Source organism: Zosterops lateralis (genome assembly GCF_965231275.1).
Source record: "Zosterops lateralis genome assembly, chromosome: 30".
NCBI lineage: Eukaryota > Metazoa > Chordata > Aves > Passeriformes > Zosteropidae > Zosterops > Zosterops lateralis.
In genome coordinates, this window is record NC_139790.1 from 706,094 (window position 1) to 730,699 (window position 24,606).

Below are 24,606 nucleotides of genomic sequence, written 5' to 3' on the forward strand. Positions count from 1 at the left end.
CCTCCCAGGAGTGGTCCCTGCTCCCCAGAACAGTCCCTGCCTCCCTAAGAGCAAAGCCAGGTGTTTTCTGAGCTTTGAACACCTGGACTGAGGGCACAGAGCTGCTCTGGGCCTCTCCCACCTCTTGGTTCTTTGGTTCTTTGGCACAGGGTGTCAGTCCTGGCTCAGGCAGCGGCTCAGCTCTGCCAGCCCACCCCACTGCATGGCCTGGGAGCTTTTTCTGGCTGTCCTTTTAGTGCCTGGAGCCTTTTCTGGCCGTGATTTTAGTGTCTGGAGCCTTTTCTGGCTGTGATTTTAGTGCCTGGAGCATTTTTTGGCCATTCTTTTAGTGCCTGGAGCCTTTTCTGGCCATCCTTTTAGTGTCTGGCATTGAAGCAGGGCAGACAATCCCCTCACCTGGAGCTGAGGTGCCCTTACCTTGTGCTGGGCTCTGCACTGTGGCTGTGGCACTGCAGTTTGGGGTGTCCCAGAGGGAGCAGCTGCTCCCCACAAACAGTTTTGCCCAGGCTGGGGCTGCCTGGACATAAAGGACGCTTTTGGTGGTCCCTCAGAGGGGACATTGCAGTCGTGGCTTCTCCCAGGGCACAGGGACAGGAGTGTCACCTACGGCTCTGTCTATACATTTATATATATATATATACATTCAATAATATAGCTTTGAAAAATAGACATTTCCTCTGTATATCATATAAAATAGCATTTTAGGATCGATCTCAAGTGACATGCAGGAGTGATTTTTTTTTTTTTTTTTTTTTTTTTTTTTTTTTTTTTTTTTTTTTAAAGCACGGCTGCAATTCCGGATTACCGGCGGGTGAGGGGCGCCTGGAGCCTCCTCTGGGTGATGGGGGAGCCCGGGGGGAGCCCGGAGCCTCCCAGGGGAGATGGGGGAGCCCAGGACTGTGCTGTGCCCGGGAGGATCCAGAGCATCCCCAGGGGAGCTCAGAGCATCCCCAGGGCGATGGGTGAGCCCCAGGGCTGTGCTGTGCCCGGGGGGAGCTCGGAGCATCCCTGGGAATATCGGTGAGCCCGAGGGGAACCGGAGCATCCCCAGGGATATCAGTGAGCCTCAGGACCGTGCTGTGCCCGGGGGGAGCTCGGAGCATCCCCAGGGAGATGGGGGAACCCAGGACCGTGCTGTGCCCGGGGCAGCCCGGAGCATCCCCGGGGATATCAGTGAGCCTCAGGACCGTGCTGTGCCCAGGGGCAGCCCGGAGCATCCCCAGGGATATCAGTGGCCCCAGGACTGTGCCGTGCCCGGGGGGAGCCCGGAGCATCCCCAGGGATATCAGTGGCCCCAGGACTGTGCCGTGCCCGGGGGGACCCGCAGCCCCGGCCGTGCCGCCCCTCCCTGTTTGCCGCCCCCGGCCGTTCCCGCAGCCCCGCAATGAAAACGCCGCCGCCGTCGGTCCTTTCCCACCTTCACACGGTGGTTTCGCTCTTCCAGAGGCCGCTCCTCATCCCGGCCGCGCTGTCGGCACCGCCCAGGTCCATGTCGTACCTGCTGCCCCTGAGGCCGCCGTTGTGGCCGCCGCCCACGTTCAGGGGGAACGAGCGGCGCTTGGGCTCCCTGTCCGCCCCCCCGGGGCGCGGGGGGTCCCGGCTGCCGCTGCCCCCGGACGGGCTGGGGGGGTCCCCCCCGTCCTGCGGCCCCGCGGGGCTGGGGAACCCCTGGGAGGGGCTGGGGAACCCCTCGGAGGGGCTGGGGAACCCCTCGGCCGGGCTGGGGAACCCCTCGGAGGGGCTGGGGAACCCCCCGGAGGGGCTGGGGAACCCCCCGGAGGGGCTGGGGAACCCCTCGGCCGGGCTGGGGAACCCCTCGGCCGGGCCGGGGAACCCCTCGGAGGGGCTGGGGAGGCTCCCGCTCTCGCTGCTCGGCTGCTCCGAGGGGCCCCGCAGCGTTTTCAAGCGGTGATGTTTCCCCTCCCGGCTGGGTTTAGTCCTGCCGCGGTGGCCCCGCCGCCCGGGGGTGTTGCTGCTGTGCCGGCCGGGTTTTCCCTCGGGGGGATCGGGCTCCGGGCCGTGGCTGTGGCTGTGGTTGCTGTGCCGGCCGGGTTTTCCCTCGGGGGGATCCAGCTCCGGGCCGTGGCTGTTCCCGAGGTACCGGGCGGGTTTTCCCTCGGGGGTCTCCAGCTCCGGGCACGGCTCCCCCCGGCCCTGGGCCACCTGCAGGTTGGTGAGTTTGCAGCGAGCCCCGGCGGAGCCCGCACTGCCGGGGGAGGAGGAGGAGGAGGCGGCGGAACGGGCGGTGTCGGGGTCGCAGGCGATGAAAAGCTGCGAGCCGTGCCCCGTGCCCAGCCCGGGGGGCCCGAACACCGGCCCCGGCCCCGGCAGCGCCCCCCGGGCCCGCGGGCAGCACGAGAACCAGGAGGCCAGCACGTCCCGGCGCCGCACACAGTGATGGGCCAGGATAAAGAGCCCCAGGGCCACCGCCGTGAGCCCGTAGAGGCCGCTGGACACCGCGCTCAGGTACCAGCGCTGGGACACGGCCATGGCCCCGAAGGTCCACAGGGACACGTACAGGCCGTGGGTGGCCACCAGAGCCCAGAGCTGCACCCGCAGGGAATAAACCCCGTCCCCGTCCGGGCACGGCGAGTTCAGCGTCACCGAGATGGAGCCCGAGTCCGTCAGGGGCTCCCCGGGGCCCCCCAGGCCCGGCGGCACCTCCGGGAGCTCCTTTTGGTGAGAGGATCGGCACTGGAGCCTGAGCCCGGCACACAGGAAATAAACCCAGGTGATGAGCAGGATGAAAGCCACGGGGACGTAGAAAGCGCCCAGGCTGGGCCGCCACACCAGCCAGCAGCTGTGGGGAGAGAGAGAGAGGGGTCTGAGGGGTGGGGAGGGGGGCTGGGACAGCCCCTGATGGGCCCGGGCTCTGGGGAGCTGTGAGCTGACCCTGACCCTGACCCTGACCCTGACCCTGACCCTGACCCTGCCCCTAACCCTAACCCTGACCCCAACCCAACCCTAAAGCTGACCCTGACCCTGACCCTGACCCACTAACCCTGCCCCTAACCCTAACCCTGACCCTAAACCCCTAACCCTAACCCTAACCCTGCCCTGATGGCCCGGGCTCTGTCCCAGCCCCTGGCCCGGGCTCTTGTGGAGTTTTCCCAGCTTCCTGGACGATTTTTTTCCAGTATATGGAAAACTCTCAGAAAAAAATCTCACTGACCTTTCCCCAAACTCCCCCAGGCTCCCAGCGCCACCAGTTCCCCCAGCCCAGCAGAGGAGGGAGGGCAGGGCAGGGCAGGGACACTCACTAGGGGTTGTTGTCGTGGTAGTTCTGGATGTTGACGGCCGCTGTGACCCCGCAGATGATGAGGGGGATCCCCCCGGCGATCAGGTAAAACCTGCGGGGAGGGGAAGAGCCCGGGATGGGCTTGTCCACAAAAACATCGTCCAGAAAAACAAGGCCCAGCCCTGGAGGGAAGGGAAGGGAAGGGAAGGGAAGGGAAGGGAAGGGAAGGGAAGGGAAGGGAAGGGAAGGGAAGGGAAGGGAAGGGAAGGGAAGGGAAGGGAAGGGAAGGGAAGGGGAGGGTCTGTACCTCAGCATGGGCCTGGGGGCGGCCTGGGCCGTGTCCCTGTCCGGCTGTGGCGCCCTCCAGGTCACCTCCTTGTAGAGCACTCGGGCCTTCACCGCCATCCACAGCAGCGTGGACAGCGACGAGTAGTGCAGGATGATGCCGACCTGGGGACGAGGAGGAGGAGGAGGAGGATGGGGAGGGGATGCTGCACCCACGACCCCCCCCAGTCCCCCCAGCCCGGTCCCGGTACCCACGGCCTGGCACACGGCCCGGTAGCCGGTCAGGGTGATGCCCCCCGCGAACACCGCCGCCGTCATGGCCATGTGGAAGCAGAGGTTGAGCAGGATGTGCCAGCCCTTCCTCGGGATCAGGATGGTGCTGCCGGGGCGAGAGGCACCTGTGAGCTCCTGCCCGGCCCCTTTGGGCACAAATCCCGCACCTGGGGGGAGCCAGGCCCTGGGCACGGAGCGTGCCTGGAGGGGAGATGTGCAGGGGAAAGGACCAGGAGCCGGGGCAGCGCATTCCTGGGGGGCCTAAAGGGCCATGACCACCCCCGTGCACCTTCTCCCGGCTGTGGGCACCTGGGGAGCTCCTCCTGCTGCCCACAGGGACCCCTGCCCACCCCGGCACAGCCCCCAGACCAGCCCAGCCCCCTGACCCAGCCCAGCACAGCGCCCAGACCAGCCCCCAGCCCCCCAGCACAGCCCCCAGACCAGCACAGCCCCAGACCCCCAGCACAGACCCCAGCCCAGCACAGCCCCCAGCCCCAGCCCAGCCTCCAGACCCCCAGAACATCCCCCAGCCCCCCAGCTCAGCCCCCAGCCCCCCAGCCCAGCCCCCAGCCCCCCAGCCCAGCACAGCCCCAGCCCAGCACAGCCCCCAGACCCTCAGCCCAGCCCCCAGACCCCCAGACCAGCCCTCAGACCAGCACAGCCCCCAGCCCCCATCCCAGCCCCCAGACCCAGACCCCCAGCACAACCCCAGACCCCCAGCCCAGCCCCCAGCCCCCCAGCCCAGCACAGACCCCAGACCCCCAGCAGAGCCCCTGGACCCCCAGCACAGCCCCCAGGCCCCCAGCCCAGCCCAGCCCCGGGCTGTCCCCTCACCCGTGGTGCACGATGTAGGTGATGATGGTGCAGAAGAGGCAGAGCAGCAGCACGGCAGTGCAGGTGTACATGGCCGGGTGCAGCACCTCCCCAGCGCCCTGCGCCTCGCTGGGGAACCCGCTGAGCTCCTGCAGGGCCCAGCACAGCCCGTCAGACCCCGCAGGTGTTTGGGATTTGGGGTGTTTGGGATGTTTGTTTGGGGTGTTTGGGATGTTTGTTTGGGGTGTTTGTTTGGGGTGTTTAGGGTGTTTGAGGTCAGACCCCCGAGCCCCTGAGCCCACCCCGGTGCTCTCCCCACACTCACCATGAGCACGGCCATGTTGCTGAGGTGGCGGCAGCGCAGGGAGGTGACATTGGGCTCACGGGAGGACAGCTGGCAGCCCTCGGAGCTCCAGCCCCCCCGGCCCCCCAGGACATCGAAATTCCAGTGGGCGGCCACGGGGTCCGTGCCCTCCCCGGGGTGTCGCAGGGACACGGCCACAGGCTCGGACAGGTTCCCCACGCCGCAGCCGTCTGGGACAGAGAAACAGCTCAGCGGGACGGGGACAGACCAGAGGGGACACGGGGGACACTGCACATCCCACAGGGACACCCCACAGGGACATCCCGCAGGGACACCCCACAAGGACACCCCACAGGGACACCTCACAGGGACACCCCACAGAGACATCCCGCAGGGACACCCCACAGGGACATCCCACAGGGACACCCCACAGGGACATCCCACAGGGACACCCCACAGGGACATCGTCACCGCCCCGTGAGGACCCCAGGGATGGCTCTGCCCTGCGGGAGCATCAGCACAGCGCCCCAGGGAGCCCCAAACACCCCAAACAAACACCCCAAACACACACCCCAAACACCCCAAACCCCAAACACCCCAAACACCCCAAACATCCCAAACACCCCAAACCCCAAACACTCCAAACACCCCAAACCCCAAACACTCAAACACCCCAAACACCTCAAACAAACACCCCACACACCCCAAACATCCCTGCCCTTACAGGTCCCGGCGTAGATGACCGGGGTGGCCACGCTGCGGCGTTTCCCATCGTCGGCCAGGCGGGAGGAGTTGCCGGTGCTGCAGAAGAGTTTCCCGTTGCGGAAAACCAGCAGCTGCAGTTTGCAGTCGGCGCCCGGCGGGCCCGGCCCGGGGCTGGAGAACAGGCTGGGCGGCAGCTGGATGGAGGCCAGGGCGAGGCTGTTCTGCGGGAGGAGGGTCAGCGGTGAGAGGGGCCCGACCCCTGCAGCCCCCTGAGCCCCTCGACCCCCTGACCCCCGCAGCCCCCCGACCCCCCGAGCCCCGCAGCCCCCCGACCCCCAGAGCCCCCCGAGCCCCCTGAGCCCCGCAGCCCCCCGATCCCCGGAGCCTCCCGGCCCCCCGACTCCCGCAGTCCCCCGACCCCCAGCCCCTCGAGCCCCCCGGCCCCCCAACCCCCGAACCCCCAACCCCCGACCCCCGCAGCCCCCCAAGCCCCCCGACCCCCAGAGCCCCCTGAGCCCCCCGAGCCCCGCAGCCCCCTGACCCCCATTCCCCCGAGCCTCCGTTTCCCCGAGCCCCGAGCCCTGCAGCCCCCCGACCCCCGACCTCCCAAGCCCCCGACCCCCCAGAGCTCCACAGCCCCCCGAGCCCCCCGTCCCTGCCCGTACCTTGATGTGGAAGGTGCTCAGGGAGATGTTGGGCCGGCCGGTGGTGCAGCGCAGCCGGAGCTGCTGGTCCGGGGGGGGCTCTGCCGGGGGGGGCCGGCCCTGCGGGACCCCGGCCCGGCGCTGGAAGGCCACACAGCTCAGCCCCACGTAACTCTCGGGCTTCACCACGTACGCCTCGAAGGCGATGTTCCGGGAGTTCTGCGGCAGCGTGGAAACATCCCAGAGCCGTCAGAGACCTTCCTGGCACAGCCAGAGACCCCCCTGTCCCCTCTGCATTTCTTGCTTTTGAGTGTTTGAACCTTTGCAGCAGCTTTCTCACGCTGCTTCATGTAAACAATATTGTGTTCTTATAAATTATCAGTATGTTTTGTGTAGTTGTTCTCTGAGAGAGGATTTGACTGATGGTCACAGTGACCATAGTGACCATAGTGACCAATGGGGTCAGGGGGTTGTGACCTCCTTGGGCCAACCTGGCCCTCTGTACAAAATGTATATAAGTTATTGGAGTCAGATAATAAAGAGCCTTCCATGTCTGACCTGCTGTACCTGCTGTCCCCTGGGAGGGTCCACACCACGTCACAACGTGTTGCCCCTCTGAGGACAAGAATAACCCCCCCAGCCCCTTCTCCCCTCACCACCGCCAGGTGCTGGGAGTTGCTGCTGAGCGTGTGGGCCGCGATCCTCTCCAGGGAGCGCACGATGCTGCTGCAGGCCTTCTCCTCCTTCTGCGACATCCACAGGATGTGCTCGTCCACCAGCATGATGTTACTGGCCATCTCCACGATCACATCCGTCAGCTGTGGGGACACAAACGGCTCTGCCAGGAGCTCCGGCCTTCCTGCGAGGAAACACCCAAAATCCTGCTTTTCCTGCCCAAAAACCGCCAGGCCCCACGACCCTCACCTGCTTGATCTGGTCCACGTAGCCGAGAAACTTCTCAATCATCTGGGCCACGTAGAGCACATCCACCATGTCCGAGAAGTTGGCGGCCTCGGCCGTGTAGACGCGGAGCTGGTGGGCCAAGGTCAGGGCGTTCGAGGCGTTGATGGGCATCTGCGGGGTGGGATGGCCACAGAGTCACCGGCTGTGCCCCCTCCCGGCCCCCCGAGCCCCCCGGGCCCCCCTCACCAGCACGAAGGTGTAGAGCACCCGGGTGATGTCGTTGGTGTAGAGGCAGCGGGAATAGTCTCCGTCCTCCCAGCGCCCGGTGCGGTCACAGCGGCGCCGCGCCTGGTTCTCCCCCGCCGAGCCCACCCCGGCCGGGCCCGCGGCGAACGGGTGCTGCAGGCAGGGCTGGAAGGCCGTGATCCCGGCCAGGGTGCGGGGCCACCTGTGGGGACCGGCCCAGGGTCACCCCGGGGCACCCGGGACCAACAGCCCCTGCCCCGAGTCTGTTCCTGCCGTGTGGCTCCACCCAGGGCACCGGAGCCCCCTGTGCAAACTGGAGCCCCCTCTGCAAATCCCTGTCCCCTCTGCAAACCTTTTCCCCCCGGGCTCTGGGAGAGCTGGGGGTGCCCCTCCAAGCCCCCCACCCAGCCCAGTCCCGGGGGAAGCAGAGCCCAGTGCAGGGGGAACTGGGGGGGCACCGCTAATTGAAGCCATATTGGCTGTGCCGGTGATTTCTGTTCCATCAGGGCCCCGTGGGGGTCACGGCGGGCGCCCGGAGCCTTTCGTCTGGTGCCAGAGAAATTCCAACACCTCCGCTGCCGGAGCCGGGCTGCACCCCACGCCCCGGGGGCTTTAATCGCTCCCAGAGCCGCGGTCATCTCGGCCAGGGGAGACCCCGCAGGCTCTGCTCGCCCTCCCTGGGGCTCTCCATGTGTCCCCATCCCTCCCGCGGCACCTGCACCGCCGCCCCCACCTGAAGTCCCCGCGGTTGTTGGTGACGCGCTCGGCGGGGCAGTAGGAGGCCGAGGTCTCCAGCACCACGATCTCCACCTTCTTGCTGACGTTGCCCTGCGAGGTGGAGACGGCGCATTCCCACTCGCCGTTGGCGGAGACGTGGATGTTGGAGAGGATGAGCTCGCTGCGGGCACAGGGCAGGGGCTGGCACGGCGGGGCTGCCCCACTGCGGCCCCCCAGCCTTGGGGACATGGGGACACACCACAGAGCACCAAAGGTGCCCACGCTGGGCAGTGCAGCCACGGGAGTTGGTACCCACAAATCTGGGACTCCTGTGGCCACAAGGGATGGTCCCATCCCCACATCATCCCTATCTCTGTCCCCATTCCCATCCAAAATCCATCTCCATCCCCATCCCAATCCCCATCCCCATCCCAATCCCATCCTCATCCCAATCCCATCCCCATCCCAGTCCCATCTCCATCCCCATCCCAATCCCATCCCCATCCCAGTCCCATCTCCATCCCCATCCCAATTCCATCTCCATCCCCAATCCCATCCCAGTCCCATCCCAATTCCATCTCTATCTCCATCCCAGTCCCATCTCCATCCCAATTCTGTCTCCAAAACCCATCCCATCCCCATCCCACTCCCATCCCATCCCACCCCACACCTGGTGATGAAGGTGCAGTCATGGATGAGACTCTCCTCCACGATGACGCCCGTCCTCTCGTCGCCCTGCACGGGCTGGTGGTTGTGGAACCAGCGGATCTGGGTGCTGTTGTCCAGGTACGTGGCCGTGCACTGGAAGGGCAGGCGGTCGCCCTGGAAAACCACCTGGCGCAGCGACGGGATGAGGTGGTGGGTGTGCAGCTCCGGGGCTCCCGCTGCGGGGGACACAGGTGAGCCCCCCCGGGGGCTGCCAGCCCACCCCCCGAGGGCCTCAGCAGCACCTTCCCAGCCCCTTTAGCTCTGGGTATCTCTGCGAGGGATGCGGGAGGCTCTGGGTGTCCCACATGGGTGTCCCTACATGGGTGTCCCATAAGGGTGTCCCATACAGAGTGTCCCATACAGGGTGTCCCCACACGGGTGTCCCATACAGAGTGTCCCATACAGGGTGTCCCCACACGGGTGTCCCATACAGGGTGTCCCATACAGGGTGTCCCCACACGGGTGTCCCCACACGGGTGTCCCATACAGGGTGTCCCATACAGTGTCCCATACAGGGTGTCCCCACACGGGTGTCCCCACACGGGTGTCCCATACAGAGTGTCCCATACAGGGTGTCCCCACACGGGTGTCCCATACAGGGTGTCCCATACAGGGTGTCCCCACACGGGTGTCCCATACAGAGTGTCCCATACAGGGTGTCCCCACACGGGTGTCCCATACAGGGTGTCCCCCCAGGTGAGCCCCCCAGGTGAGCCCCGTTCCCCGCTCACCGCAGCGGAGTTGCGCGTCCCTCGCCGCCCGCAGGGAGAGGCCGCGGAGCTGCCGCGGGAACGCGCACGCCGTGCGCTCCGACACCTGCGCCGCGCGCTCCCGCGCCCAGCGCAGCACCCAGCGCAGGTGGCAGTCGCACGTCAGGTACTCGGTGGCGAAGTCCCTGCGGGGGATGTGGTGTCACCTGGGGCTCCCACCGGCCCGGAGACCCCCGGCAGGGTCCCCTCGCCGCCCCCGGGCGGTGAAATCCCAGGGCACCAACTCACACGACTTTCAGCGACGGGAGCTCGTCAAAAACACCGGCGGGGAGGCTGGAGAAGATGTTCCCGGACATGTTCCTGCGGGACGGGAGAGGAGGATGGCGTGGAGGGGCCAGGGAGCTGCTGGGACAGGGGGAACCTGCCCGGGCCCTCGCTGGGTCTGCTCAGAGGACAGGGACAGGGACAGGGGACAGGGACAGGGGACAGGGGACAGGGACAGGGACAGGGGACAGGGACAGGGACAGGGACAGGGACAGGGACAGGGGATGGGGGATAGAGGGCGGGGGACAGGGGACAGGGGACAGGGGACAGGGACAGGGACAGGGACAGGGACAGGGGACAGGGACAGGGGATGGGGGATAGAGGGCGGGGGACAGGGGACAGGGGACAGGGACAGGGACAGGGACAGGGACAGAGGACAGGGGATGGGGGATGGGAGACGGGACAGGGGACAGGGACAGGGACAGGGGACAGGGACAGGGGACAGGGACAGGGACAGGGACAAGGGACAGGGGACAGGGACAGGGGACAGGGGACAGGGGACAGGGACAGGGGATGGGAGACGGGACAGGGGACAGGGACAGGGACAGGGACAGGGACAGGGACAAGGGACAGGGGACAGGGACAGGGGACAGGGGACAGGGCTGGCCAGGATGTCCCCAGGATGTCCCCAGGATGTCCCCAGGATGTCCCCAGGATGTCCCCAGGGGTCACTCACAGCCGGAGGAGGTTGGGGAGCCCCTGGAAGACGCTGGCGCTCAGGCAGCCGATGCGGTTGTTGGAGAGGTCCCTGCGGGGTGAGCGGAGGGTCCATCAGGGCTGGGGACGCCCCTCTGTCCCCGCGGGTGTCCCCAGGGCCAGCCAGGGCGGTCCCGGGGGTGTCACCGGCACTTACAGCCGCTTCAGCCCCGGCAGGCCCAGGAAGGCGCCCGGCTGGACGGTGCTGATCAGGTTGTTCTTCAGGTCCCTGCGGGGAAACAAACGGAGATTTGGGGAGTGCTGTGGGGAGCCCCAAACCCAGGAGACACCGCACGGGGGGCGGGAGCCCACCCAATCCACCCCCAGCCCCTTCCTTGGCCCCCAGGGGCTGCCAGACCCCCTGAGGGCCTCGTTAGCGCCTTCCCATCGCATTTATCTCTGGGTATCTCTGCGAGGGATGCGGGGAGGCTCTGGGTGTCCTGTACGGGTGTCCCATACAGGGTGAGTGCAGGTGTGCACAGGTGAGCTCAGGTGAGCACAGGTGAGTGCAGGTGTGCACAGGTGAGCTCAGGTGAGTGCAGGTGAGTGCTGGTGCGCACAGGTGAGCTCAGGTGAGCACAGGTGAGCACAGGTGAATGCTGGTATGCACAGGTGAGCACAGGTGAGCACAAGAGCGCGGGCACGTGAGCACAGGTGAGCGCCGGTGTGCACAGGTGAACCCAGGTGTGCACAGGTAAGCACGGGTGTGCACAGGTGAGCACAGGTGAGCTCAGGTGAGCACAGGTGAGTGCAGGTGTGCACAGGTGAGCGCAGATGTGCACAGGTATGCACAGATGAGCACAGGTGAGCACAGGTGAGCGCCGGTGTGCACAGGTGAGTGCGGGTGTGCACAGGTGAGCACAGGTGAGCACAGGAGCGCGGGCAGGTGTGCACAGGTGAGCGCTGGTGCTGAAGGAACAGCTCCGCTCACCTGTCCCGCCACCGGCCTCACCGCCCTGCACAGCCCCAGGGAAACCAGCGCTCCCAGCCCCCGTCCCGCCGGCTTTCCCAGGACTGCCACCCCCAGAACCCCCCAGCACCCCCCGCCGGCCAAAACACACCCAGCGACACAATTTACGGCCCCTGGCTCAGGTCTGGGGGGTCTGGGGGCTGCAGGGACCCCCGGCCGGGGCTGGGCTGGGCCCCAGGGGTTTGCAGCCAGCCCGGCCCTGGGCCAGCTCAGCCCTCCTCACTTCCTCCCGCAGCCGGGCCGGGGCTGCTGCTGCTGCTCATTTCCGATAAAGCTCCTCTTTTTCTCTGCTCTGCCCTTTGCCTTTGCATTTCCTGCAGGCCCGAGCCCCCTCCTCCCCCGGCCCCGGCGGGGTGGGGCTGTGGGGCTGAGGGGCTGCAGTGGCTCAGTGTGCAGGGGGACACCCCACTGTCCCACATTGGGGTACATGGGGACCCCAATCACCACAGTCACCCCGAGGGCACAGAGACCCCCAATCCTTGGCCCCGAGGAGCTGAGGCCCCCTGGTTCAGTGCCCGGAGCACCCTGGGGTGAGCCCTGAGCACCCAGGGCAGCCCAGACGGACGGACAGATCCCATCCCAGGGCAGCCCAGACGGACGGACAGAGCCCATCCCTGTCCCCGCTGTCACCCACCGAGCCCCCTCCCATCCCCCGGGCCGGGCTCTGCTAATGAGCCCCCGCATAAATGAGCCCCCGCATTCCGTCCCCGCTCAGGCTCATTAATCTCATTACGCCGCCACAAATCACTGGAGATGCCAAAGCGGAGGGGAGGTGGTTTGTGGGGCACCCCTGACATCCAGGGAAAAGGCTCTCCCCGCTGTGCTGGGACCCCCAGAGCCCCCACGGTGGGTCCCCAGGGTGGGTCAGAGCCTGGCCAGGCCCAGGATGGGCCCCCACAGCCCCCAGGGTGTCCCTGCAGGGCTCTCCGTGGGGCACGGCCCCTCCACAACCCCAAACCGACCCACTGAAAGTAATTGTGGCTCCTGTCGAGGGCAGTGAGGCGCGGCACAGCGCGATGGGGCCGGGCCGGGCCGGGCTGGGGGGGCTCTGCCCACCCTCCCCAGGCCCCTCTGACCCCGGGGGAGCAGGAGGTGACCCGGGGCAGCCGCTCCCCGGGGTGTGGAGACCTTTGGGGTGCCCCCGGGCATTTGGGGGCTGCAGAGACCCCCGGTTATGTCCCCCCAGAGCTGCCCCATCCCCGTGCCCCACAGTCGGTCCTATTCACTGGGGTGATGTTTTCCCAAATACAAACTGACACAGGACCAAACGTCCCCAGGAGTGTTTGTGAGGGGGTGACACACGAGGAAGGGACAATAAGAGGGAAGATGAAGAGCAAAGCTCACAAATGCGATGGAGGGCTCAGCTGTCACCTGCCTGAGGCCCCCAGTGTCCCCCAGCCCAGGACACCCCTCAGTGCTGGGCCAGGAGCAGGAGGTGACCCCACACCGTCACCCCCTGGGCAGGACTCAGCTGTGTGGGATGGTGTCCCCAAGGTGACTCCCTGTCACCCACCCCAAAAGCAGCGCCCTGGGGTCTCCAGGGGAGCCCAGAGAGCGCAGGAATGCGCCAGACCCCGGGGGAACAAAACACCCTCAGTGGCGGTGCCCGCGCCTGCATACCTACAGATCAAACCCAGATGGGGCCATAAATCTCCCCTTCTCCCTCCATAGAGATGCCTTTCATGGGGAGATAAGAACGTTGACTTTGTTCTGGGGGGACAATGTGGCCTTTCACAGGGGCCCCGGGGACGCCCCTGGGTGCCGGTGGCAAACCCTGCCCTGCCCTGCTGGTCCAGCTGCAGCACATCAGGAGTGGGGTGGGAATTGATGCTGCCACCGCCCACCTGCATTTCACCGCCCCCAGACCCCACTCACAGCTCCTCCAGAGCCCCCAGACCCCACTCACAGCTTCTCCAGGGCCCCCAGACCCCACTCACAGCTTCTCCAGAGCCCCCAGACCCCACTCGCAGCTCCTCCAGAGCCCCCAGACCCCACTCGCAGCTTCTCCAGGGCCCCCAGACCCCACTCACAGCTTCTCCAGAGCCCCCAGACCCCACTCACAGCTTCTCCAGGGCCCCCAGACCCCACTCACAGCTTCTCCAGAGCCCGCAGCCCGAGGAAGGAGCCGTTCTCCAGCACCGAGATCTTGTTGTTGCTCAGCAGCCTGTGGGGAGAGCAGGAGGAGAGGGGCAGCCCCGTCACATCATGGACAGGACACAGAGCCCCAGGGGTGCCCTGGTGACCCGGGGGCTGGTGGGGAGTGGGGACAGGGCAGGGCCCGGCTGTGTCACTGCTGTGGTGGCCATGGGGAGCCCCAGGGACAGGCCAGGTGGGAACAGGGAGTGCAGAGGCCGTGTTGGGATGAGGAGCCGTGTTGGGATGCAGGGCTGTATTGGGATGAGGGGCCGTGTTGGGATGAGGATCTGTGTTGGGATGGGGGGCCGTGTTGGGATGGAGGGGCTGTATTGGGATGAGGGGCCATGTTGGGATGGAGAGGCCGTGTTGGGATGCAGGAGAAGTGTTGGGATGGAAGGGCCATGTTGGGATGAGGGGCCATGTTGGGATTCAGGACCTGTATTGGGATGGGGGGCCGTGTTGGGATGAGGCGCTGTATTGGGATGAGGGGCCGTGTTGGGATGGGGGGCCGTGTTGGGATGAGGGGCCGTGTTGGGATGAGGGGCCGTGTTGGGATGAGGGGCTGTATTGGGATGAGGGGCTGTATTGGGATGAGGGGCTGTATTGGGATGAGGGGCCGTGTTGGGATGAGGGGCTGTGTTGGGATTCAGGACCTGTGTTGGGATGAGGGGCCGTGTTGGGATGAGGGGCTGTATTGGGATTCAGGACCTGTGTTGGGATGAGGGGCTGTATTGGGATTCAGGACCTGTGTTGGGATGAGGGGCTGTATTGGGATGGAGAGGCCGTGTTGGGATGAGGGGCTGTATTGGGATACAGGAGCTGTACTGGGATACAGGAGGGGCTGTATTGGGATGGAGGAGCCGTTTAGGGATGCAGGAGCTGTGTTGGGATGCTCTGAATGCTCTACACCCCATGGACCACCCGGACTGCCTGTCCCGGGATCCCCTCAGGACATCCCACCCCAGCACCACCAGGGCACCCCAAGGAGGGTCCCCCCAGCTCCTGCAGGTCACGGCACTGTGCCTTTCCCAGGAGCCTCCCAGCAGTGAGAATTCACCCCAAACAAACATCTCCGCCCCCCAAGGGCCCCTTTGTGGGGCGACAGAGCGGCCGGAGGGCCCCAGCCCGGCCCTTCAGCCGGGAGCTCATTAACGCTCAATTAGCGGGGCCAGACGGGGCTCCCGGGGCCCGGCGCTGCCTCCGGGATCTCCCGGGCGGCCGCGGGGGCGGCGGAGACCCCAGAGCGGCCAAAGAGCCGGAGCGGGGCCGGGCGGGGTCCGGGATAAAGGCGCCCATTGAGGGCCGGCCCGGCCCGGGGCTGTTTACACACGGCTGAAAGGCCGCTGTGTCTCCAGACCGGCCCCTCCGGGCGCGCTGGACCCGGGACAGGACCGGGACAGGACCGGGACAGGACCGGGACAGGACCGGGATAGGACCGGGGCAGGACCGGGACAGGACCAGGACAGGACCGGGATAGGACCGGGACAGGACCAGGACAGGACCGGGACAGGACCGGGACAGGACCAGGACAGGACCGGGATAGGACCGGGACAGGACCAGGACAGGACCGGGATAGGACCGGGGCAGGACCGGGGCAGGGGCAGGAGCGGCACCGGGACCCGCAGCCCCCGCAGCCCCGGGCCGGGCTCTGGCCCCCTGAGCCCCCTGAGCCCCCTGAGCCCCCTGAGCCCCCGCATCCCGCGCTAATGAGGAGCCGCCACCGGGCACCGGGGCCCTGGACCGGCCCGCGGGGAGCGGAAACGTCCGGCGGCCCCGAGAGCTGCAAATTGATTCCACACGGCGGCCGGAGCGGCCCCGGCCTGGGCAGGGACTGACCCTGACCCTCCCCTCCGACCTGGGCAGAGACTGACCCTCCCCTCCCCTCCGGCCTGGGCAGAGACTGACCCTCCCCTCCGGCCAGACTGACCCTCCCCTCCGGCCTGGGCAGGGACTGACCCTCCCCTCCGGCCAGACTGACCCTCCCCTCCCCTCCCCTCCCGGCCTGGGCAGAGACTGACCCTCCCCTCCGGCCAGACTGACCCTCCCCTCCCTCCCCGCCGTGTGCGGGGGATGCAGCTGGCACGGACAGTTTGCCCCAAAACTTTTCTTCCCAGTAAAACTCTTTCTTCCCAGTAAAACTTTTTTTTTTTTCCCAATAAAACTTTTTCTTCCCAGTAAAGCTTTTTCTTCCCAGTAAAATTTTTCTTCCCAGTAAAACTTTTCCCGGGAAGGGATCCCGGCCCTGCTCTCCCCTGTCCCACTGGAGCATCTGGGTCGTACATCCCACATCCTCCGACGCGCCTTTGTTTTGTTTTCTCTGCTTTCATGGATATTATGTTCCAGATTGTTTTCTGTTTGGGTTTTTTTGGTTTGTATTTTTTTTTTTTTAATTTCTTTTTCCCCCAGGAAGTTCTCATCAGGCTCCAGGGCCCTTTCCATCCCCACACTTCCCGGGGCAGCAGAGCCGTGTGTGGGTCCTTTTATAGGATATTAACTGAAAACCCCCCAAAACAACGGGGTCAGTGTCCCCACCAGGCCCAGGGGGGTCAGGGGCCACCAGACACACGGGGGGCGGATTTAGGAATGTGGGGATGGTCTCTGAGCCCCCCAAATGCATTTCAAACCCTGGGAGATGCCCCTGGGAGGGAGATCAGGGGATGGGGGGCCCTAAGCCACCCCACTGCCCCTGGGAGGGGGATCAGGGGCCCTAAGCCACCCCACTGCCCCTGGGAGGGGGATCAGGGGCCCTAAGCCACCCCAGTGCCTCTGGGGGATCAGGGGATGGGGGCTCTGAGCCCCCCACTGCCCCTGGGAGGGGGGAGAAGGGGATGGGGGCTTTGAACCACCCCACTGCCCCTGGGGAGAAGGGGATGGGGGGCCCTAAGCCACCCCAGTGCCCCTGGGAGGGGGGAGAAGGGGATGGGGGCTTTGGGCCACCCCACTGCCCCTGGGAGGGGGATCAGGGGCTCTGAGGCCCCCACTGCCCCTGGGAGGGGGGAGAAAGGGGATGGGGGCTTTGGGCCACCCCACTGCCCCTGGGAGGGGGATCAGGGGCTCTGAGGCCCCCACTGCCCCTGGGAGGGGGGAGAAGGGGATGGGGGGCTCTGAGCCCCCCCACTGCCCCCAGCCCCCCGAGGCCGCGCTGCTGTCCCAGGCCTGGCAGCTCCGGGCAGGGGCTGCAGTGTTTTCCCCCCAAGCCCACCGAGGTCTGGGCGTGCAGAGGGACCCGGGGGTCTCCCATCCCTCCACCCACAGGCTCGGGGGGCCATGGGGGCAGAGCTGTGCCCTTTGGAGCTGCTGTTCATCTCCCAGCTCAGGCTGGAGCGATGGAGGGAGGGCTGGGGATCCCTGTCACCCCCAGATTCGGTGTCTGACACTCCAGAGCCCTCCTGGAGCCGCTCCTGGGTCCTGCCCTGAGCCCTGAGCCCCCCGGGAGGGCCGGGGGTCCTGCCCTGAGCCCTGAGCCCCTCGGGAGGGCCGGGGGCTCTGCCCGGTGCCCTGAGCCCCCCGGGAGGGCCGGGGTCCTGCCCTGAGCCCTGAGCCCCTCGGGAGGGCCGGGGGCTGCCCTGAGCCCCTCGGGAGGGCCGGGGTCCTGCCCTGAGCCCCTCGGGAGGGTGGGGGGCTCTGCCCGGTGCCCTGAGCCCCTCGGGAGGGCCGGGGGTCCCAAGTCCTGCCCTGAGCCCTGAGCCCCCCGGGAGGGCCGGGGGCTCTGCCCGGTGCCCCCTCGGGGACAATAACGGGGTAATTGAGCGGCGGCTGGAAAAGCCCCTCCGGACAATGCGGGGATTGAGGAGCGGGGCGCGGAGTCAAACGGAAACCGGGGGGGATCGAGGTGGGGATTGGGGGGAGCCCCGAGGAGCGTCCGCCCATCCCGGGGGGATCCGGGACTGGGAAAGGCTCAGCATCCCCCTCCCCAGCCGGGGCTGGGCGCCCTCGGGGCTGCGGCCACAGAGATACACAGCCCTTCTTCTTCTCCTCTTTTTTTCATCTCAAAAAGAGCAGCCAAAAGAAAAAAAAAAAAAAAAGAAAAAACAAAAAAGAAAAAACAAGATTGTTTTTTCAAGCGTGCTGGAATCCACTTGGATAAATAACAGCTCCAGAAACTGGGCTGCTGAAACAATAAACTTCCTCTGGACCCGACCAAAAAAGGACGCGGGGAGACAGACGGTGGTTCCCGGCCCGGGGGGGCTCCGGGGGCCGGGGGGGCTCAGGGGGCCCGGGGGGCTCTGGGGGCCCGGGGGGCTCAGGGGGCCGGGGGAGGCAGGACCCGGCCCGGGGGGGCTCTGGGGGCCCGGGGGGGCTCAGGGGGCCGGGGGAGGCAGGACCCGGCCCGGGGGGGCTCCGGGGGCCGGGGGAGGCAGGACCGGCCCGGGAGGGGGGCTCTGGGGGCCCGGGGGGCTCAGGGGGTCGGGGGAGGCAGGACCAGCCCCGCTCTCCCATCCCAGCGCCGTTAATTCAAAGCAGATGCGGAGGCAGATCCGGCCCAGGCCGAGCCCCCAGAGCCGCTCGCTGCTCTGAATCTGAACTGCGATTTTGGGAAGGGGAAAGAGGGGCCCCGGGGCTGCTCCGAGGTGCTGAAAGCTCCGGCAATGGGAAAAGATCTGGGGTCGGGGGGGATGCAGCAACTTACAGGGACCCCACAGAATCCCAGGGGGCTCTGCAGAGTCCCAGGGGGGGCCAGGACAGCCCAGGGGGGAAACACATTCCAGGAAGGACCCCACAGCTCCCAGAGGGAACTTTGCATCCTGAGGGGACCCAGAGTGTCCCAGGGGAGACCCCAGAGCGTCCCAGAAGGAACTTTGGATCCCTGAAGGGAGGACCCCAGAGTGTCCCAGAGCATCCCACAACAGCCCAGGGGGGAAACCCACATTCCAGCCAGGACCCCACAGCTCCCAGAGGGAACTTTGCATCCCAGAGGGGACCCCAGAGTGTCCTAGAGGGACCCCAGAGTGTCCCAGGGGGTCTCTGCAGAGTCCCAGAGGGGCCCAGGACAGCCCAGGGGGGAAACTCACATTCCAGCCAGGACCCCACAACTCCCAGGAGGAACTTTGAATCCCAGAGGGGTCCCCAGAGTGTCCCAGGGGGACCCCAGAGGGGACCCCACATCTGCCAAGCCAATGGGGCTGGAGACCCCCAGCCCTGGGGGACCCCCCCTTTCCCTGCCTTGTTTTGGTGCTCTGGGGCTCTCCCCCTCCCTGTGCCGTGCCCGGGCGTTTCCTGCAGCCTCACGTCACTCGGGGCTATTTCTGACGGTGAAAATTATTGTTCCAAGGCTGGGCTTTTGTCAGCACAGGAAAAATAATCCCCGGAGCGAGGGCGAAGCCTCCAGAGCCGGCCCGGGATGCTCCGACACACCGAGACCCGCAGCCCCCAAAAAACCCAAACCCGGCGGAGCTGCGGCCCAATAAACAACAAATAAAAACCCGGAGGAGGCTCGAGAAAGAGCCATCTGCAGGGCCCGGGATGGAGCGGGGAGTTCAAGTAGAACTGGAAATTGGTCATAAGTCACAGCGCTCTGTTCCCTGCAGACAATCTGTGATGTCGGTGCGATCAAGCTGTGCACATAAATGAGGCCTGGCCCGGGATTCCACATCTGGAAGAGGTTTGGGCTCCCGGCCTGTGACAGCGGGGCTGGCCCGGCCTCCCCTCCCTCCTCTCGGGGGGAAAAGGCGCTTTTTGCAGCGGCCCCATTAGCGCCGGGCTCAGCCGGGGGGGATTAAAGCCCCGGTAATCCCCGTCTGCAGCCCCCAGCCCCTCCCGGCCACGGCGGGGACCCCAGAGGTGCCACAGCCCTGGTCCTGCCTGGGGTGGGGTGTGGGGCTGGGGAGGGGTGTGGGGCTGGGGCAGGGTGTGGGGCTGGGGCAGGGTGTGGGGCTGGGGAGGGATGTGGGGCTGGGGTGGGATCTGGGGCTGGGGCAGGGTGTGGGGCTGGGACAGGGTGTGGGGCTGGGGTGGGATCTGGGGCTGGGGCAGGGTGTGGGGCTGGGATGGGGTGTGGGGCTGGGGCAGAGTGTGGGGCTGGGGAGGGATGTGGGGCTGGGGCAGGGTGTGGGGCTGGGGCGGGGTGTGGGGCTGGGGCAGAGTGTGGGGCTGGGGCAGAGTGTGGGGCTGGGGAGGGATGTGGGGCTGGGGACACACCGTGCCCTGTCCAGCCCTGCCAGAACTGCCAAGTGACATCCCCAGGGCCATGAGAGAGGTGACACCGAGGGTGGGACCCCTCTCACCTCCCCGCAGGGAGCCGGGCACAGGAATGAGCCGAGAATAAACTGGGAACACACTGGGGGTTCTGCTGGGGCTGGAGGGGGCTGTGAGCATCAGCCCCTCCCCACACCCACAGCCAGCCCTGGAGACCCCCAGGAGAGGATGAGGGGAGGGGACACAGCCCTGATCAGCAAACAGGGATGTGTCTGTCCCCATCAGACACTGGGACCATGGCAGTGGCTCAGGGCAGGTCCCTGGGGCCACAGACATCCCTCACCCTTGTCCTGTGTCCCTCATCCCCTCAGGCCCATCCAGGGGTGATGCCAGTGTGGGTTTCTCAGGCACAGGGGGGTAAATGTGCAGCAGCTGCAGCACAGGGCGAATAATTAAAGATAAATAAAGCAAAGTATGGGAAAAAGGCAAATGAGAGGCGGGATGAGGGACCCACAGGGTGACAGAGCTCCTCCGGCCACTGGAGCCGCTCTGGCCTGTCCCCAGCCTGGCTGGACAGCCGGACCTGTGACCGGACCTGGCCTGTCCCCAGCCTGGCCGGACAGCCGGACCTGTGACCGGACCTGGCCTGTCCCCAGCCTGGCCGGACAGCCGGACCTGCGGCCGGGCCGGGAAGAGCCTCTCCCGGGCTCAGACCCTCCTGGCTCCGGGCGGGGCCGGATGAGCTGAACACGGCTCGGCTTTGAAGCCCTTCCTGCCCCAAACACATTTCCTGCGGCACGGGCGGCAGCGGGGCTGAGGGCTGGGGACAGCGGGGACCTGGGGACGGGGGGGACACAGAGGGGACCTGAACACCCCAGGGGACAGCGGGGACCTGTCACTCTGGGGACAGGGGGGACCTGGGGACAGAGGGGGCTTGGCACCCCAAGGCACAGAGGGGACCTGAGCCCTGGGGACAGAGGGGACCTGGACACAGAGGGGACCTGGACACAGAGGGGACCTGGCACTCTGGGCCACTGCAGGACCCCGCTCAGGCCCAGCTCACCCGCAGAGCCCAGCCCCGGCTGTCCCCTGTCCCCAGCGGGATGTCCCCTGTCCCCAGCGGGATGTCCCCAAGGCAGTGCAGCCCTCACCACACCCCCAGGCCCCTCCACCCCCTGCCCACACCCCGGGGGCTCCGGGAGACGCTCCCAAAGTCGGAGCCTCTGGTTTTGATTGTCCCATCTGGAAAGGGTTTGGAATAAATCATGTTTGCTGCACGAGAGCAGGGCCAGGGTCACTGCACATTTGTAGGTTTTCTGCCTGCGCCTGTAGGTTCCATGTCACGTTTTAGTGGGATCGTGTAATGCCCTAATGGCTCTGTGGGGTCACCCCGGGCCCTCCAGGGGAGCACAGACCCCCGGCCTGGGACAGCTGGGGAGGCCCTGCCCGGGCAGGGGATGTGGGGTGGGATATTGGGTGGGATGTGGGGTGGGATGTGGGGTGGGATGTGGGGTGGGACGTGGGGTGGGATGTGGGGTGGGGTGTGGGGTGGGGTGTGGGGTGGGGTGTGGGGTGGGATATTGGGTGGGATGTGGGGTGGGATATTGGGTGGGATGTGGGGTAGGATGTGGGGTGGGATGTGGGGTGGGATGTGGGGTGGGATGTGGGGTGGGATGTGGGGTGGGATGTGGGGTGGGATGTTTTCCCCAATACAAACTGGGACCAAACGTCCCCAGGAGTGTTTGTGAGGGGGTGACACACGAGGAAGGGACAATAAGAGTGGAGATGAAGAGCAAAGCTCACAAATGTGATGGAGGGCTCAGCTGTCACCTGCCTGAGGCCCCCAGTGTCCCCCAGCCCAGGACACCCCTCAGTGCTGCTCTTCTGGGGCAATTTGTGTTTTTAATGTGGCTCTTGAGCTCAGGCCCTGCTCGTGGCACCGTCCTGTGGCAGCAGCACCTTCATGGCCACCCCCACATGGGGACAGAGGTGCCAGAGGGGTCACTGCACTGCCACCGTCACCCCAAAGGGGCAGCGAGCACAGGGGACCAGGGCAAGGGCAGCACAGCCCAGGGTTTGGGGAGACGGGACAGGGCAGCCCCCAGAGCCGACCCTCTGCCCCAAAACCAACCCCCTGCAGCCCCTAAACTGAACCCTCTGCAGCCCCCAGACCCAATCCCCTGCAGCCCCTAAACCCAACTGTCTGCAGCCCCAAACCCAATCCTCTGCAGCCCCCAGACCCAATCCCCTGCAGCCCCCAAACTGAACCACTCTACAGCCCCCAAACCCAACCCTCTGCAGCCCCCAGATTGAACCCTCTGCAGCCCCAAACCCAGTCCCCTGCAGCCCCAAAACTCAACCCTCTGCCTCAAACCCAAACCTCTCCAACCCCCAAACCCAACCCCCTGCAGCCCCCAGATTGAACCCTCTGCATCCCCCAAACCCAGTCCCCTGCAGCCCCAAACCCAACTCTCTCCAGCCCCCAAACCCAACCCTCTGCAGCCCCTAAACCAAATCCCCTGCAGCCCCCAAACTGAACCACTCTCCAGCCCCCAAACCCAACCCTCTGCAGCCCCCAAACCAAATCCTCTACAGCCCCTAAACCCAGTCCTCTACAGCCCCCAAACTCAACCCTCTCCAGCCCCAAACCCTCTGCAGCCCCAAAACTCAACCCTCTCCAGCCCCAAATCCAATCCCCTGCAGCCCCCAAACCCCAACCCTCTACAGTCCCAAACCCAACCCTCTGCAGCCCCCAGACCCACTCCCCGGCAGCCCCAAACCCCAACCCCCTGCAGCCGCAGCCCCCGGCGAGGGCAGGGAGGCAGCGGTGACCCCGGGCAGGCAGCTCAGCCTCCCTGACGGGACAGCCCTGGAGGAACCCAACTCTCCCCGCAGCTGCGGCTCCGCCAGCCCAGCCCAGCCCAGCCCAGCCCAGCCCAGCCCGGCCCAGCCCAGCCCAGCCCAGCCCAGCCCAGCCCAGCCCAGCCCAGCCCGGCCCAGCCCAGCCCAGCCCAGCCCAGCCCAGCCCGGCCCGGCCCGGCCCAGCCCAGCCCGGCCCAGCCCGGCCCAGCCCGGCCCAGCCCAGCCCGGCCCAGCCCAGCCCGGCCCGGCCCAGCCCAGCCCAGCCTCCAATCCAGATTTTAATTCAAACATCTCCTCCGGAGTTATAAATAAACCCCGCAGCGAGCAGCACACGGCTGCCAGCCCCAGCCGAGCCCCAGCCCCCGGCCCGGGGCCCTCCGGGAGCCTTTTGGGATGGAGCAGCAGCTTTAGAACCTCCGCACAAACCCCAAACCCATTAACCGCTCCTCAGTGAATATTTCCAGGGCCGGCAGCCGCTTTCAGACAAAACCCCGTTCCCCAGAGCGCGGAAAGGCTGCGGAGGGGAGCGGGAGAAGGAGCCTTTTCCCGCATTTCCCGCATTTCCCGCATTTCCCGCATTTCTAAGTCACATCCGCAGCAGCCCCGGGGACAGCGGGGTCCCCCCGACCCCCTTTGAGGGGATTTAAACCCCGTCCCGCAGCCCCGAGCGGCGCTTTCCCCGGCGCAGAGTCGCTTTTTGAGAGGAAAAAGTGACTTTATGGCGCTGCCGGCCCCGGGGGCTCCACGCCCGGCCCCATTCCCGAGTCCCACCGGGCTCTGCCCGGCCCGGGGGGTCCCGGGGCTGACCCGGGGCTCAGCTCCGGTACCGGGGGGGGCAGAGAGACCCAGGAGTGGGGTCTGGGACGGGGCGGGGAGGGGGGAGATCCCGGGGATAGGGAGCGATGCCCAGGGTGGGTCCCGGGGGCAGGGAGGGATGCCTAGGGCAGGAAGGGATGCCCAGGGAAGGCCCCGGGGCAGGGAGCGGTGCCCAGGGGAGATGCCCAGGGAGATCCCCGGGGATGTCCCGGCCCCCGCGGGTACTCACAGAGTGACGGTGCCGTCGGGCAGCAGTCGAGGCTCGGGCGGTGCCGGGAGCCCCCCCCCGGTACAGAGCACCCTCCTCCGGGCCGGCCCGGGGCCTTGGCCCGCCTTGGCCCGCTCGGCCGAGCACTTACAGCCCAGGCTGAGCGCGGGGCAGCTCCGAGCGCCGGCCCCGGGGCCGCTCAGCGCCGCCGCCAGCAGCAGCAGCGCCGCCGGGCCCCGCATGGCCCCGGGCCGGGCCGGGCAGCGGGACGGGGAACGGGAACGGCAACGGGAACGGGGAACGGGAACGGCTCCGGCTCCGGCTCCGCTCCCCGGGGCGGCTCCGCCGGCGCCTCCCCCGCTCCCCGGCCCCGCCGCCGGCCCTGGCGCCTCCCCCGGCCCGCCCCGGCCCGGCCCGGCCCCCCCGACGGCACCGGGGGCGGGAGAGAGGCCGGGGGGGTCCTGCGGGGCCCAGAGAGATCAGAGCACGGGCAGAGCGCTGAGATCCCCCCGGGGGGCTCCGGGTGGAGCCCTGAGCGGGTCAGAGCCCTCCCGTCCTGTTCCATCCATCCCTCCCGTCCTGTTCCTTCTCCATCCCTCCCGTCCTGCCCCATCGCTCCCGTCCTGCCCCATCGCTCCCGTCCTACCCCATCCCTCCCTCCCTCCCGCCCCCCGGGGTTTCTCCCGGCCCAGGACTCGCTGCAGAGTGAAATCCAAAGGGATCAAAAGCCGGCACTGAATCCTGCGGGAGCCCGAGCCGGGGAGAGCAGGAGAAGGCTCATGGAAGGACGGCGAGACCACGCTGGGAATGCGGTTTGTCTCCAGGACCAAATAGTTCCTGCAGGGGGAAAGAAATTTATCCCTCGCTCCAAATAAATGGAGCCCCCAGCGGCGGGGGGTGCCGGGGGTGGAGG

General features: G+C 66.8%; 1 protein-coding gene across 1 annotated transcript; it reads right to left on the minus strand.

Moving 5' to 3' along the window:
* Positions 1 to 1,240: 1,240 nt before the first annotated feature.
* ADGRA2 (adhesion G protein-coupled receptor A2) lies at positions 1,241 to 23,935 on the minus strand (the record flags this gene model as incomplete). The annotated part of the gene is made up of 19 exons (XM_083880396.1): positions 1,241 to 2,800; positions 3,261 to 3,350; positions 3,546 to 3,688; positions 3,779 to 3,902; positions 4,631 to 4,758; positions 4,935 to 5,143; positions 5,638 to 5,839; positions 6,284 to 6,481; positions 6,919 to 7,080; positions 7,187 to 7,336; positions 7,412 to 7,613; positions 8,145 to 8,309; positions 8,799 to 9,012; positions 9,568 to 9,731; positions 9,835 to 9,906; positions 10,547 to 10,618; positions 10,724 to 10,795; positions 13,629 to 13,700; positions 23,715 to 23,935. The coding sequence occupies 19 exons, from the start codon at positions 23,933 to 23,935 to the stop codon at positions 1,420 to 1,422; spliced, it is 4,041 nt and encodes a 1,346-aa protein (XP_083736522.1). The 3' UTR covers positions 1,241 to 1,419.
* Between the last annotated feature and the right edge of the window lie 671 nt (positions 23,936 to 24,606).